A 13,679-nucleotide genomic window follows, 5' to 3' on the forward strand; every position below is an offset into this window, starting at 1 on the left:
CCCATAAAGGACCGTCCTGCTCGGAATACACAATCAATAAACCAGCTAGACCAATAAAGAGGGAAACCAGCCTGGATTCTGCATCCAAACCAAAAACCAAACAAAATCGACCCGGCTCGTGTTTTAGTGGTTGACTTTAATTCTGCGCTGCACTTTTACTACAAGGATATAAAGAATAAATAGCAGATACTCTTCATTGACATAGGATTAAGTCATTCAAATTTGTTCTCTCCATTTACAATAACGTTGTGCTCTAGGCGTTTATTAATTTTTAAACTCTGAAGTCCATTAAACACACACACACACTTTCCGAAGAATGGAAAATAGCTTTAAAACGTCTTCTCATCAAAAGTTTGGTTTGTTTTTTTTAATCCTTTTATTAAAAAAAAAAAAAAAAAAAACTTGCTTCGCCAAAGCGAAGCGATCTCTCTCTGGCATATAAATACAAGAAATAAAAAGATACATTAGCAACGACCAGGATAATAGTCTTAAAAATACAGTAGACGCGGATTATTTCACGTATAATACTGACCTTTTAATAGTAAATTAAAATGGTGCCATATATACACACACATATACATTCTCCTACACGTTACAGTGCATTACAACGTTAACCAGAAAGCAATTGTCTTTTTTTATGGATGGATGGGCAGCAAAGTCCACCAGGGGAGTCCGGTTTCGGGGGTCGGGGGGGGGGGTAAGTGCAAGTCTTAGCAGGAGCATTTGCACTCCGAAATGATGGGGTACTGAATGGGTATCCATGTGCACCTCTGCCCCCCCCGGCGCTGGCATCTCCACCTCAAGATCGTTAAATGCACCGACTTGGCAGGCTTGCAAACCATGCCTTCTGGGACCGAACAAGACCTTTTACTGTAGCAGCTGCCCACTTTGACATAGCGGGGCCAAAAGCGGCTGCCAAGGTCGGTCCACGTGTAGAGGACTGGGCAGAAGGTCTGGGACCAGAGCCACATCTGCAGCTTCCTGCGCAGTTTTTTGCTCAGCCTGTGTTTTTTGCCCGGCTGCAGCCCCTCGTAAAACTCCAGCCCTTTGATGTCGCTGGGCATCGCCCCCGAGGGTCTCTGCCGGAGCAGCAAGTCCAGCTCGCCCAGATCGTCCACCCCTAGCCGGTCCTCGGGCAAGGAGACAGCCATAAAGTTAGGGTCGAAGTGTCCGCCCATGAGGCTCCGCAGCAAGGTCTCGTTAAGATCCTTCTCCTTGGGGTCAAAGATAGGGTCCGGGTGCTCGATTAGATCCACCAAGGGCAAGTTGTCGCTGGGCGCCGGGCGGATGTGGAGATAATGCTGGCTAGCGCCTTGCTCTATCCGGAGACCCAGCAGAACCGCCAAGGCGTAAATAGTCACAAGGCACTGGGAATGATCCATGCTCGGGGAGGGCGGGGGGGGGGGGGGGGGGGTGGGGTTCACCAGACAGCAGAGGAAGAAGGTGCAAGCAAATGCATCAGAAAAAAAAAACCTTGTACGGGCTTTATCCAAGCCGTTTGTCTTTCGGGGGGAGAATCCGCCCCGGCCGCCCCCCAAGGCTGCACCCCAAGAAGCCAGGAGCAAAGCCCCCTCCCTCTGCAACTCCTCTCTCCTGCGAATTCTTCTCCGGGAGGAGCCTGGGCGAAATTCTCCTGCGGCTTTTCCTTCCCAGGGAGGGAAGAGAGCCGTTTTTTCGGGTGGCAAATGCTCCTTTCCGCTGCTGCTCCCCCTTCCCAGAGCGGGCGGGCGCAGGGCTGGGGGGTTGGTTTTTGTTTTTTGGTGTGTGTGTGTGTGTGTGCAAATTCGTCCCCCGGTTCCTGTCCGCAGGCTCCTCGCTGCAGCTTGCAAAGCAGCCTCTCCTCCTCGGCAGCAGCCGCCACGCACGTTGGCACCAGTTTGTCTGCTTTGCACGGATCCAAAGCCTTTAAATTTCCTGCACTTTCAGCTCCATCACCATGGAAACCACCGACTCTCTCTCCTCACCCACCCCACCCCCCTTAAACAAAACACACAACCCCCACCCCCCCCCCAAAAAGCCCAGCCGGGCGTTGCTCCCCCCGCTACACCCCACCAGCCACCCACTGGTGGGGAATGCTGCGAGCACGGTCCACCGCTGACTCGGCCCCCCAAGCCCTGCAAGCTGCCGCTCACAGGCGTCCCGCGGCGCCTTGGGAGATGCGCCTCTCGGAGGTGGGGATGGAGCTCGCTCCCTCTCCTCTCCCCGCCCTTCCCCGCGGCTATACAGGAAAAGCAGCGACTCCAGGCACACGCGAGGGGGTCTTTTATGGAGGCCTCCCCTAGGGCTGGGGGCTGCCGGGTGGTGCGCGGAGGAGGGACGGGGTGGGAGTGTGAACGGTGCCTTTATAGCAAGCCCTCTGGGCAGGAGCGCAGCAGCTCTCCGGGAGTCCCTTCATGTGCACGGTGCTTCTCTCTCTATCCCCCCCCCCCCCCAAGCTACCTGGCTGCTGGGGGTTTCTTTGCCCAGCTCCACACATGGGCCTGTGATGTAATTCCTATTAAGCACTCGCTCATGCTGGCTTCCAGCCCGGCAGGGGCTCTGCAGACACCTCTAAGTCGCCCGGCTCCCGCTTGTTAATTAGCCGGGAGGAGCGAGCCCTCTGCTGGTGGCACGGAGCGCTTGTGTCTCCAGGCAGCGGGCTAGAGCCACCCTGCAGAGCGTGTCTGTGTGAGAAGGGGGTGCTGAGGGCTCTTGAAAAAGCACTCTCCGCGTGAAAAACAAACCCCCCAAATCACTGTCGTTTTAGAGCCTTATCTCTCCACGAGCCCCTTCTTTGTAACCCTCCAAACGTGATCTGGCTTTAAATGAGTTCAAACCCCTTTTTGAATAAGCCTTGTTTTGCCTTTTTTTTTTTTTTGGTAAATATAAATAGGAAAAAAAGAAAGAAAAGGCCGGTAGAAACTAATGAGGATGAAACCCTTGGTTTCCATAGAGAGTGCTGTTAAAACCGTTAGAGCTTAATAGAGAAACATACTACAGGATTCCACACCCGAGCTATAATTCTTATTAAAGTTATTTGGGTGACTTTTAAAATAGCTCATAGAAAGGTGAGCATTTTCTGTTAAACTCTGTAGGACTTCTCCAGGGGGGAGGAAGGGGACTGATAGGTAGAGATCTTGTCAGTCCATTAGAAGAGAGAGAGAGAGAGAGGGGGGGGGGGGTCAGTACTGGTCAGTTCCCCATCAGGATGTTATAAAGGTGAATGGTATTGTCTTCTGTTGAGATCTGGAGTAAAATTTCTAAACGTGCCTAAGTGAATAAGAGCCAAAGTCCCATTTTCAAAAGTGGTTTAAGCACTTAGGAGCCTACATCTCTTGGACTTTTGGCTCCTGAGTCTCTAAGTCACTTCTGAAAATGGAACTTAGGCACTTTGGAAAATGTTACTCTTTGACTTTAGACTCTTGTGAAAGCATGCAGTGTACAAGGGACTATTATCTATATGCCAAACTGTGATTTTTTCTAAAAAGTAGAAATCAAAGTGAAACAACCATTTTATAAACCCAACAACACATTCTAAGATGTGCTCACTGAAGACCAGATATACCCACATCTGGTTCTTTGAACCACTCAGTTTATACACTCACACAACGAAGCTGTACCACATCTTTATAAGGTATTCCACCAGAACTGTTAAGAGGGATGGGGGATACAACACACCCCAAAAGTTAAAGCATGAAGGAGATTCAGCGAAACACTTAACATTTAACTTTAGGCACCTGTTTAAATCTCACTGATTTAAGCATATGCTTAAATGCTTTGCTCATTGGAGCCTTAATTTCATCCAACAGGTAGGTGTTGCTGACAGCCCCTCAGATTATTAAACTGCAATAGTTTTAAACGTTTGAATTACTTTTCACCATTGATGCTGTTAGCTTTTTGCACCAGCTTCTGCCAACTGGTCAGCATTGCTTTTGTGTAGAGATAGGCCTGACTGAAAACCCTACAGCTGAACACCAGTGAACTTTAGGGTAAGGATGTTATCGAATCCAGATGCAGATCTGACTCGTGCTTTATTTCTAAGTTGAAATGAAAAATACAGATCTGAACAACCTAAGTTACTTAACATGACTCCTATTACCGCAGTATCTGAGTACCTCACAATACCCCCAGGAGGTAGAGAAGCACTATTATCCCCAGAGAGGAACAGAGGCCAGAACGGCTACCTGATTTGCCCAAGGTCACAGGAAGTCTGTGGTAGAGCAAGGACTTGAACCCCATGTCTCCCCAGTTTGAGGTTAGGGCACTCACCAGTGGACCATCCTTTTGGTTTTGTTTATCGAGGGGTGAGAGCTTCAAAATCCTGATATGGACATCACCTGTGTATCTCAGGCCTATCTCTACTTTTGTGTCCAGTCTGTTTTGCTCTCTGGTTCTTATGCACTAGCACAGCGATGCGATATTTGGGTTGCAAACCCTGCAGCAGAGTCTGCAACGAAAACGAAACAAAATAGCGGTTTTTTAATGTTGAAATGTGGTGAACACACTTCTGTTAGTATTAGGCTTTGGTACAGTTCATTTGCAGCTAGCGTGGTTTCCTACATTTAGGGTAACCAGTAACTGACAGTGAGCCCTTAACTCTTTCATTTTTCCTTCATCCACTTTGAGGTAGGCCCTGATCCAGCAAAGCAATTAAGCAAGTGCTTAAGTCACATGGGACTATCCATGTGCTTAAAGTTAAGCATATGCTTATGCATTTTGCTGGCTTAATTCTTAGATTGTAGGATCCTTCAGCAGAGCCTGTGTTTCTGCTTGTGTTGCGTCTGCTTGGAATGGTCTGTAAAATATACATAGCAATTCTAATAATCAATATTAAAGAGAGGGTGAAATTCAACCTGGAGCTACACTGTAGAGGGGATCTTACAGTTATACCTGCTCCCACCATTACTATTAAGTGTGTGTCACATTTTTATTAGATAGCTTTTTTTCCTGGAAGTTTAGATCTCTTCCTTTACCCAGCCCCTGGGGAAAAAAAATATTGCTCATTGCTGGAACTTGGAATGCCAAATCTCAGCTCTCAGCAATTGCCCACATACAAAAGTTAGCTACCACTACAGCTGTGTCAATCTTTTATAAAACTCACAGTGAAACCCAGGGGGTCTGAACCTAACATGAACCCAAGACTGAATTTTGCTGAATCCCCTGTGAACCGAAAGGGCCAAGATTCGCACAGTTCTAACCACTGCACACAGGCACCAGCTACCTTTAAAAGAAGTCTCATAAGGATACTGGGCCAGATCCACAGCTGGCATAAATCAACATCAATTTTGCTGGAACTATACCAATTTACACCAGCTGAGGTTATGCCTCTGTCTCTTAAATAGAGTCCCTGGCTTATTGCAAATTAGGCCCAATCCTGCATCCTACAAATTACCCACTGTAGCAGTAGCAGTTAACCCCACAGCTGCTCTGAGCTGGGCAGGGCTTGCTCATCCTTCACCTATTACTACATACCCCCACTTTTCATGCAATTCAGGCAGAAGGTATGTGCCTGGACTCACCTCCACTGTGTCTGCTTGCAGAAAGGCTTAGCAGATGCTGACTGGCGAGTCTGATGTCCCTTTACTCACTGACAAAGTGATTGCTTTAAGCAGTTCCCATACTTCTGATGGTGGTCCAAAGTCAAGGCTATACATTTACCTACATAAAGAGAACTATCCATCTATCTATCTATTTAGCTACAGAGTCGGTAACCTGGCCTAGCTGATTTAAGTTTATGGTTTTTCATATAGTTCAGTATTGTGGCTTTTTTCTTTTTGGTTTTAGCAAATACTGTGTGTGTTGCATGTGATCCATGTAACGTGTATCTGTCTACCTATCCATGTCCAACACCATCCATAACTAATTGCCAGGCGCATTTTTAATGTATTATTTGCAATTATGCAAGCTCCCGTTAACTTGACATAAACAATGCCTTGTGTCAATGATCCCTCAACATATACTTGAGTCAACAATTCTACGTATATATGCACTTGTCTGTGTGTACTCCTATATAGATCAGCTATTTCATAACTGCTAAAGCTCTTGAAGAGGCACAATTCATATGAGCATTTTAACACTTGCAGTTCTGTGCAAAGGATTTCTACGAAGTCTCAGACATTAGGCGAGACCTTCGCCCATTGAAGTCAATGGCAAGACTCCCTATGCGCTTATGACAAGTCTCTTTTGTTGCATCATAATCTCAGTGGAGGAAAACATACTGGGCCATAAGTCAATATATATATTTTGTATTCAGTTTTAAAATCACCATGGTTTAAGAACAAGGAAACTAGCAAAAATACTAGGCTAAAAGAACTCGGAAGTTTTGATGAGAAAAGTGACTGTGAGAGTTACATCCCGACGATCCATATTGACTCTCTCGCAGTGAAGGCAGTGTTGAGTTGACTCAGGAAAAAAAAATGGTTTTCACACATACAAACTAATGGCCAGTGCCGGGTGCTCAACTCGGGGGTCTGAAAACAAAGCCGTGTTCTGCAGTGCAGTTAAGATTCTTGACTCATAACTTAGGTCCCGATCCTGCAGCCACTCAAACACACGTTCAGTTTTACTCATGTGAGTCAAAAGTTACCCCTGTGATCAAGCGTTTGCAGGATCTGGGCTGTAACAGGGGGATCTGGTCCTTATGGCTAACGGGCAGACATCTGTGTTCTGGGAGGGGGTCCTGTTGAGATCAGATGATTGCCTGATGAGTGTCTGATTCATATAAAGGCAGAAAGAGCTCAGTTGAGGGAGGAGAGCTACAGGGGACTCCCAGGCAGATGACCTCTAGGGAATATGATCTAGACTGCAATGTAGGCTCAAGCCTATCCCTCCTTCTGTCTACATACAAATCATGCTAACCCAGGACCCCATGGGGTGGCGGGTCCGAGCCTGAGTCGAGCTAGGACTGAGGGTTCAAGCCCTATCGCTTTGCAGCGTATGCAGCCCCACTGGATTCGTGCTCTGGGAATCTGCCAAAAGTATCCCACAGGCTGACTTTTGTCCTCTGGACAGTCAAGTTTGGTGGTCAGTCAAATTTTCCCCACCCTGCCCCTGGAACAAAGGGCTAGAGAGGCCACATTTTGGGAGGGTGCTCGGATTTGGGCCCGCACAATGCAGCATAGCTCGGGGTTCAACAGTTCCGAACCTGTGGTTACAAATGAGTGTAGACACTCAAGCCCTAGGTTAACGAACCCAGGGTCTGCTATCTCGACTTCTGCTAACCCTGGGCTTGCATTGCCGTGTAGACCTACCTAGGAGGACTGAAGAAGATCTGCCAGAGGCGGGGAAACTCCAGCAAGGAAGCCCCTGGACAGGAACAGTTAGCTGTTGGGTTTATGTTGAGCTGCATTATTTTGGGGTTTGTTGAAGATTGTTGGTGAAACCAATACATGAAACCCGAGCAAAAGGGCCCAATCCAGACTCGGGGCATAGTGCCAGTCCTCCCTGGGATGGGAAGACAGGCCAGAAGCCGACAGGGGCCTTAGCTGGCAGTTCTGTTGGCAATGATGCATGAGGCAGAGGAGAACACAACTCCGGCCACCACAGCTTTATTGGCTCTGGAGTGCTGAGAGTAGTAAAACTGTGTTTTTTCAGTAAAAACAAAAACAAATCCAACTTGCAAGACACACAGGGAGCCAATGGGAGGAGTATTAAGGTGCCATTTCTTTGTGGTCACATTTCGGATCACGAAGCATTTACAACATGCACCACTCTGAATGTCTGAGGCACTGCATGGGAAATACATTACTCAAGGACCTGACTTAAATCTACAAAATCAAAGACATTCCGATTTAATGCAACACACTGGGCCATATCTTCCCATTTATTTTTAAGCCACAATGCCCATCAAACCTATTTCCTTGTGCCCGTTTGGCAATATATGCAGGACCCAATCTAATGTTCACTGAAATTTATTTAAACATGGCTTCTGTTCCCTTTTCTACTTGCTAATTTATTATTAAATCTATTTGCTAATTATATGGTGATTGTATGTTACTATATGTATATAAAAAATGACACAATCCACAGCTCTGGGCACTGCAGGGGACCCAGTAATCCCTGAGTCCTATACTTGGCTTTCATTCTAATGTCTTCTGTGTCTTTGAACAATTCATTTTGCCTCTGTGCCTCAGTTTCCCTATTTGGAAAATGGAAACAATACCTATCGATTTCACAGAGACATTGTGAAGTGTAATTAGATGATGCCTGTTAGTACTTTTAGTCTTGAAAGCACTTATATGTATAGTAAATATTATTCCTGGGTCTTATACAGTGCAAAGGTGTGACAGTTAAAATAATTGTAATTATTGATATTCTTTTAGGTCCAGATCTGCAGCCCATTGATGTCTCCCATTCAGATCGCCTCTGAGGCCGTCCCAATTATTAGTGGAGTTTATCCTCCTAATACCTAACACAATAGAGGGGAGTTATCCCTGTTTTACAGATAAGGAATTAAGGCAAAGGGTAGATTAAATGACTTTCCCAAAGTCATACAGGGAATTTGTGGTAGAGGAAGGAAGTGAACCCAAACTGCCCGAGTATCTATCCAATGTGCTATCACCGATACCATCCTTCCTAACCCTGGATTCAGTTTACAGGAAGCTCCTCCAATTTTCATGGTCAGTCCTTTAGGCTGAGCTTAACTGAACATATTTAGCTGCACCTTTGAAAGGTAGTGTGACTTCCTCAAAGTGCAGGAGCCCATGTGTTTTCCAGATTCAGACAGTTCTAGAAGACAGTATTGTCCATGTATTGGCTAGTAGGTAGATCAGCTGGTATGAAAGAAAACAATCACCAATGTCCTGCTTCGGAAGGAAAACAATATTTGAGAGAGAAAAGTTCTACCTTAGAATCCCAAGACAGATGGATAGTTTGGGCAGAGAATCTGTATCTACCGTGATAAATGGTATATAAATATATTTTGTAGCCAAGTTCTGAAATGAATGTTTTATAGTTGAGTAAATCCTCAGATGACTGATGCTTTAAAGCAATGAAAATACAAAACAAGGGAGAGCCCGAAATCTAAAATATAAGTGACGGCTCAGGCCCCTCTAACAAGTGTTAAATGTAAAGGTTATAGAGCAAATCTTGCCAACACACACATGTTGCCTTGCAAAAAAACACTATAAAAGAAAAAGCTTGCAGGGTCCTTAAAGGATTGCTCTATTTTTCTCATTTCATTTCACCCCTGCTTTTAAAATGCCATGCCACCCAGATTCTCGGCCCATTCTCCATTACCTCCAGCATTCTGCCTAAGGTATAGACTTTTGTCTTCGGAGCAGGGCTTGTGCATTCATCTGCTGATAAACTGTTTATCTTAGCTTTTATGAGGGCGCCTTGTTGCAAGCCAGCCAGAGACAGGATCCTGGGTGTTTGTCTTTTTTTTTTTTTTTTAAAGGGGGGAAGGAGGGTATTTATACCTCCCCTTGGCTCTATATATCATGGGAGGCGGACTCCACCGTCTCTGTCTCTCTCAGCAGTGTCTTCTGCAGTAAATCTGAACCTCTCAGTCTGGAGTTTTCTTGGCTACAGCCCCACTTGGCCATAAGGAGAAACTAAGGAGAGTTTTCTTATTCTATCCCCCCCTCCCCCCCCCACACACACAAGGTCTGCAGCAAAGTAAACCAAAAGCTCTCCTATCCCCTCCCACCTCCTGCTTTTCATGCCAAATATTAACATCTCAGCAATCAAGTGGAGAGAAATTTAAATGCCAGACCAAAGCTGGTTAAGTGCCTCACAGTTTGCAGACAGATTCATCATGGGAAGAGAGGCTGGTGGGGGGCCGGTGAGAGAATTGGCAAAGATGAAGCAGTAACCAGGAGGAGATTTCTTTCTTTCTTTTTTAAGCCTAAAAATTATGACACTCATATTGACAAGCTGTGGCTCCTAACTGGGATCTGAATTGACGTACAGGCAACCTTGTTTATTCACACAAACTCCCTCCAGTAGCAGCATATATGTATTTGAAGGCTAGGAATTTATTTATTTTGCCAGCCATGTATTCAGATAGATGTTTATTGAGATAAACTAGTCTAGAGGGTCTTTAAGACTAAAGATAACAGGGCCACAGGCATCCAATAGAGCAAAGAAAATACAGCGATTTAAAACACCCTTCTAACCAAGTGCTCTGTGTGTGTGTGTGTGATTCACTGATGCCAGCTACTGAATAAACCTAATACATAACATTTCCCACCTCTGATATTTAAAAAGGCCCCTACGCCTAGTTAGCACCAATGGAGCCCTTGAAATGTTTTATTGCTGATTGTCTACTGCCAAATGATGGATTGCTGCTTGGCTGAAAATGACAACCCCGCTTTCTCTCAGCTACTTCATTTTCCTGGCTCCAGTGGGGGTGAAGAAAAAATCCGATTACATCATATTTAGCCTCCTGGTTTTAAACACAGGAGAAAAAAAAATGAAGCTTTTAAAAGCACCTTTCTCAAAGTTAGCTCAGCAAAACCCTGCACTAGTCAGTTACTTCAGTGAGCTTTGCATCAAGCCCCAGGGCAAGTTTCTGGAGAGATCTGACAGATTTAGTGGATAGAAAATGCCCTGGGCTATACTACAGAGTTAGGCTGATGCAAGGCAGCTCATGTTGACCTAACTAGTGTCTACACTAAAATTTTGCTCCTGCCAATGTAACCATCCTGCTACACCTCCACAAGAGGTGTAGAGTCAAGGTAGTTAGGTCAATGCAGTGTTAGTGTAGACACTTGCGTTGCCTTCATCGACTTTTGCTGGCTTTCAGAAGCTGCCCCACAATGCCCCACACTGACAGTTCAATCGGTGCAAGTGCTCCTGCTGAGGACACGCTCCACCAATACAAGAAGCAAAGTGTAGACACGCACAAGCGACGTAATTACTGCAGTGCCTGTGTGTCAACATAAATTAGCAAAGAGTCCTGTGGCACCTTACAGATGTATTGGAGCATGAGCTTTCGTGGGTGAATGCCCACTTCGTCGGATGCATGTACATTCACCCACGAAAGCTCATGCTCCAATACGTCTGTTAGTCTATAAGGTGCCACAGGACTCTTTGCTGCTTTTACAGATCCAGACTAATACGGCTACCCCTCTGATACTTAACATAAATTAGATCGACTTCATTTTGTAGTGTAGACATGGCCAATGTTACAACATCTCAGACTGCGGGGTCTGTAATTCTGACCGCAGAGCGAGGCAGGACCTGATTAAAAATACTGTATGTGCATAGCTCAAAAACAATGCACAAGACCAAATCCTGCTCAGGTGCAAATCTGGAATAATTCCAATGGCCTCAATGGAGCTTCCCTGGATTTACATTGGTGTAACTACTAAGCAAAATTAGGACCAATGTATAAAAGAAATACTGGTTTTCTGTTTGGTTCATTGAATAAAGACAGCAATTTCAGACCCATCGAGTTGGGATAGGGGATCAATAGACTTTTCTTTTTCTTTTCTTTTTTTAAATCAGTGAATGTCTTAGAGAATTTGAAAAGAAGGTGAAGTCTTAATAATTGGAAAGAGATTAACTTGCATCTCGCTTCTGGAGATTTTGTATTTATAATTTTTTCTGGTTGTTACTCTTGGCCCCTTTAGGAAATCTGATCTTTTAAAAAAATAGGGGATTAAAATGATCATGGAGCACATTTTTTTTTAAAAATAGCTGCACTCGTAGAGTTAACCCTGGCTCTACTTATTATAGTCAAAGATAATAAAATGTCCCAGAATGTGAATTATCAAAGATCTGGTTGGCTTTAACAAAACCTGTCTGTTCAAAGAGAATATTTCCCAGTAAATTTTGTATTTCAGCTCAAAGTGGAATGATTCAGACACCAGGCAGACTGAAACAGACAGATGCATGGGGTTGATCTGATGGATTCAAGATAGAAACCAGACACAAAGGAGCCTGATCCAAAACCCACTAAGGTCCAGTGGAAGTCTCTCCACTGACTTCGATCAGAAATGGACGTTCTAACCGATTGGGAAACGCCACTTGAGTTTTAGTAGCTTGCTAGTTTCAAGTCTTTCTCAACTACATGTGGAAGCAAAGGGAACCATGCGAGGACATAGTGAAATCTGGGCTTCCCAGGCACAGGTCTGACATTTGCTCTTGGTGTTTGAATGGGTTCAGGGATTAATTAGGCCATGCAAGCCAGTTGGGTTCTCTCTTCTAGCAACCAGGTTGCTTATGGAAGTCCCGCCTTCCCCTCCCCTATAATGAAGCATGACTGTAGTAAAACAAGCCTTTTGATCGTGCCTCTTCTCATCACTTTCAAGACAAACAATGTCTCAGAAGCCCCCCAGCTGCTTTTATTTTTCTTATATCTAGAGTTACGTTTTGGGTGTGTTTACCCATCTTCATTAAAAATGCTCCCCCTTTTTAATATCCTTCCTTTATTGCAGTTTACCCAACACATCAATTACCAGACAAGCTCAAAAGCTTTCAGAGCCCCTCTCAAGCAAAGCAACGCATCACACATCCACACCCCACCAAAACAGTAACGGAAAACACTTCCCCAGCAAAGAAAACAATCACAAGTTACTGCTTTGTTATCATCCCGTCCATAAAGTCAGGCGAACAGAAAACCCTTTAAAAAATACTATTTGAGAGATTAGTCTCAGATCATCAACATTCCCCACAACTCTACACTATCGCATAAACAGCGCTTGGCAGATCACTTGTAAGGTATCCCGGGGATATGTAATTAATAGTTTGGCCATGGCATCAGATTTGGGAATCAGACTGGGATAATTATGGCTTTGCTGCATTCATCTTGGCTTTAAGATGATTCGCCTTAGTATGGCTGAGGTTTAAATAATGGCACGCTCAGAATCGTGTCACTAAGATGCTATTTAGCATGCTACCTTAAGTTGCACCACATCTTAAAGTAGAACCTATACAGCTAGGACTTATCCTTTCAAACGTGGGAAATATTTGTCTCCAATTGTATGATGTTTTTGAGCTAGTTCTCTCACTCTCTCTCTCTCACTCTCTCTCTCTAAACAATGGCCTTTAAGCATAATAATGATATTTTCACCAGCACAAACATTCTCTATAGGACAATGTCTCCTTGGAACAACGCATGGTGCAAATTCAAAAAAGCTATTGGTCAGCCACACTTGGGAAAGGGGTGAGAGCCCATGAATGATGTGAATGGAGGGGGGTTGAATCTCTCAAGCAAAAGGGCCACTTCACCTCCAAATTTTAGGGTGACCAGATGTCCCGATTTTATAGGCACAGTCTCGATATTTGGGGCTTTTTCTTATATAGGCTCCTATTATTCCCCCACCCCCTTCCCGATTTTTCACACTTGCTATCTGGTCACCCTACCTCGAATATTATCTGATCGCTGGTTTAGAGAAGCAGAGTTGAGGATATTACCCCGTAAGGGGGGGAGGGGGCGGGAATAATACAAGCCAGACATCAGACAAGCGGACACAGTCCTGCTTCAAGTGTCCCAGGAAAGTGACGGCTTCTTCCTGTTTCCCAGAAATTCTCCCTTCTCTGGTGAACCCCCCCAAACCAAGCTCAGCTCCCGGTGTCACCCCAGGAACCGGGAGTCCTCACGGCTTGGTGCCTGCGAGAGCTCGCTGACAACACAGCAGCCCCCAGGGCTCGGTTCACCCGGGCGGAGGGGTTGTTTGTCAATTACCCCTAAGCTCCCCTGGTCCTTATTCCATTAGCGGCCTCTGGGCAGATCTGTCAGTGACTAAGCCGGG

The 13,679-nt window shown here is 45.3% G+C and overlaps 1 protein-coding gene across 1 annotated transcript; it reads right to left on the bottom strand.

Moving 5' to 3' along the window:
• Positions 1-327: 327 nt before the first annotated feature.
• On the bottom strand, positions 328-1,388 carry NOG (noggin). The gene has a single exon (XM_024193295.3). It carries the CDS (start codon positions 1,380-1,382, stop codon positions 711-713), a length of 672 nt encoding a protein of 223 aa, XP_024049063.1. The 5' UTR covers positions 1,383-1,388; the 3' UTR covers positions 328-710.
• Positions 1,389-13,679: the final 12,291 nt, after the last annotated feature.

The sequence above is a fragment of the Terrapene carolina genome, unplaced genomic scaffold (assembly GCF_002925995.2).
Source record: "Terrapene carolina triunguis isolate 2854851 unplaced genomic scaffold, T_m_triunguis-2.0 Scaffold192, whole genome shotgun sequence".
Lineage (NCBI taxonomy): Eukaryota > Metazoa > Chordata > Testudines > Emydidae > Terrapene > Terrapene triunguis.

Coding starts and splice junctions, on each gene's coding strand:
- NOG (XM_024193295.3), bottom strand. CDS start 1,382: ATGGATCATTCCCAGTGCCTTGTGACTATTTACGCCTTGGCGGTTCTG.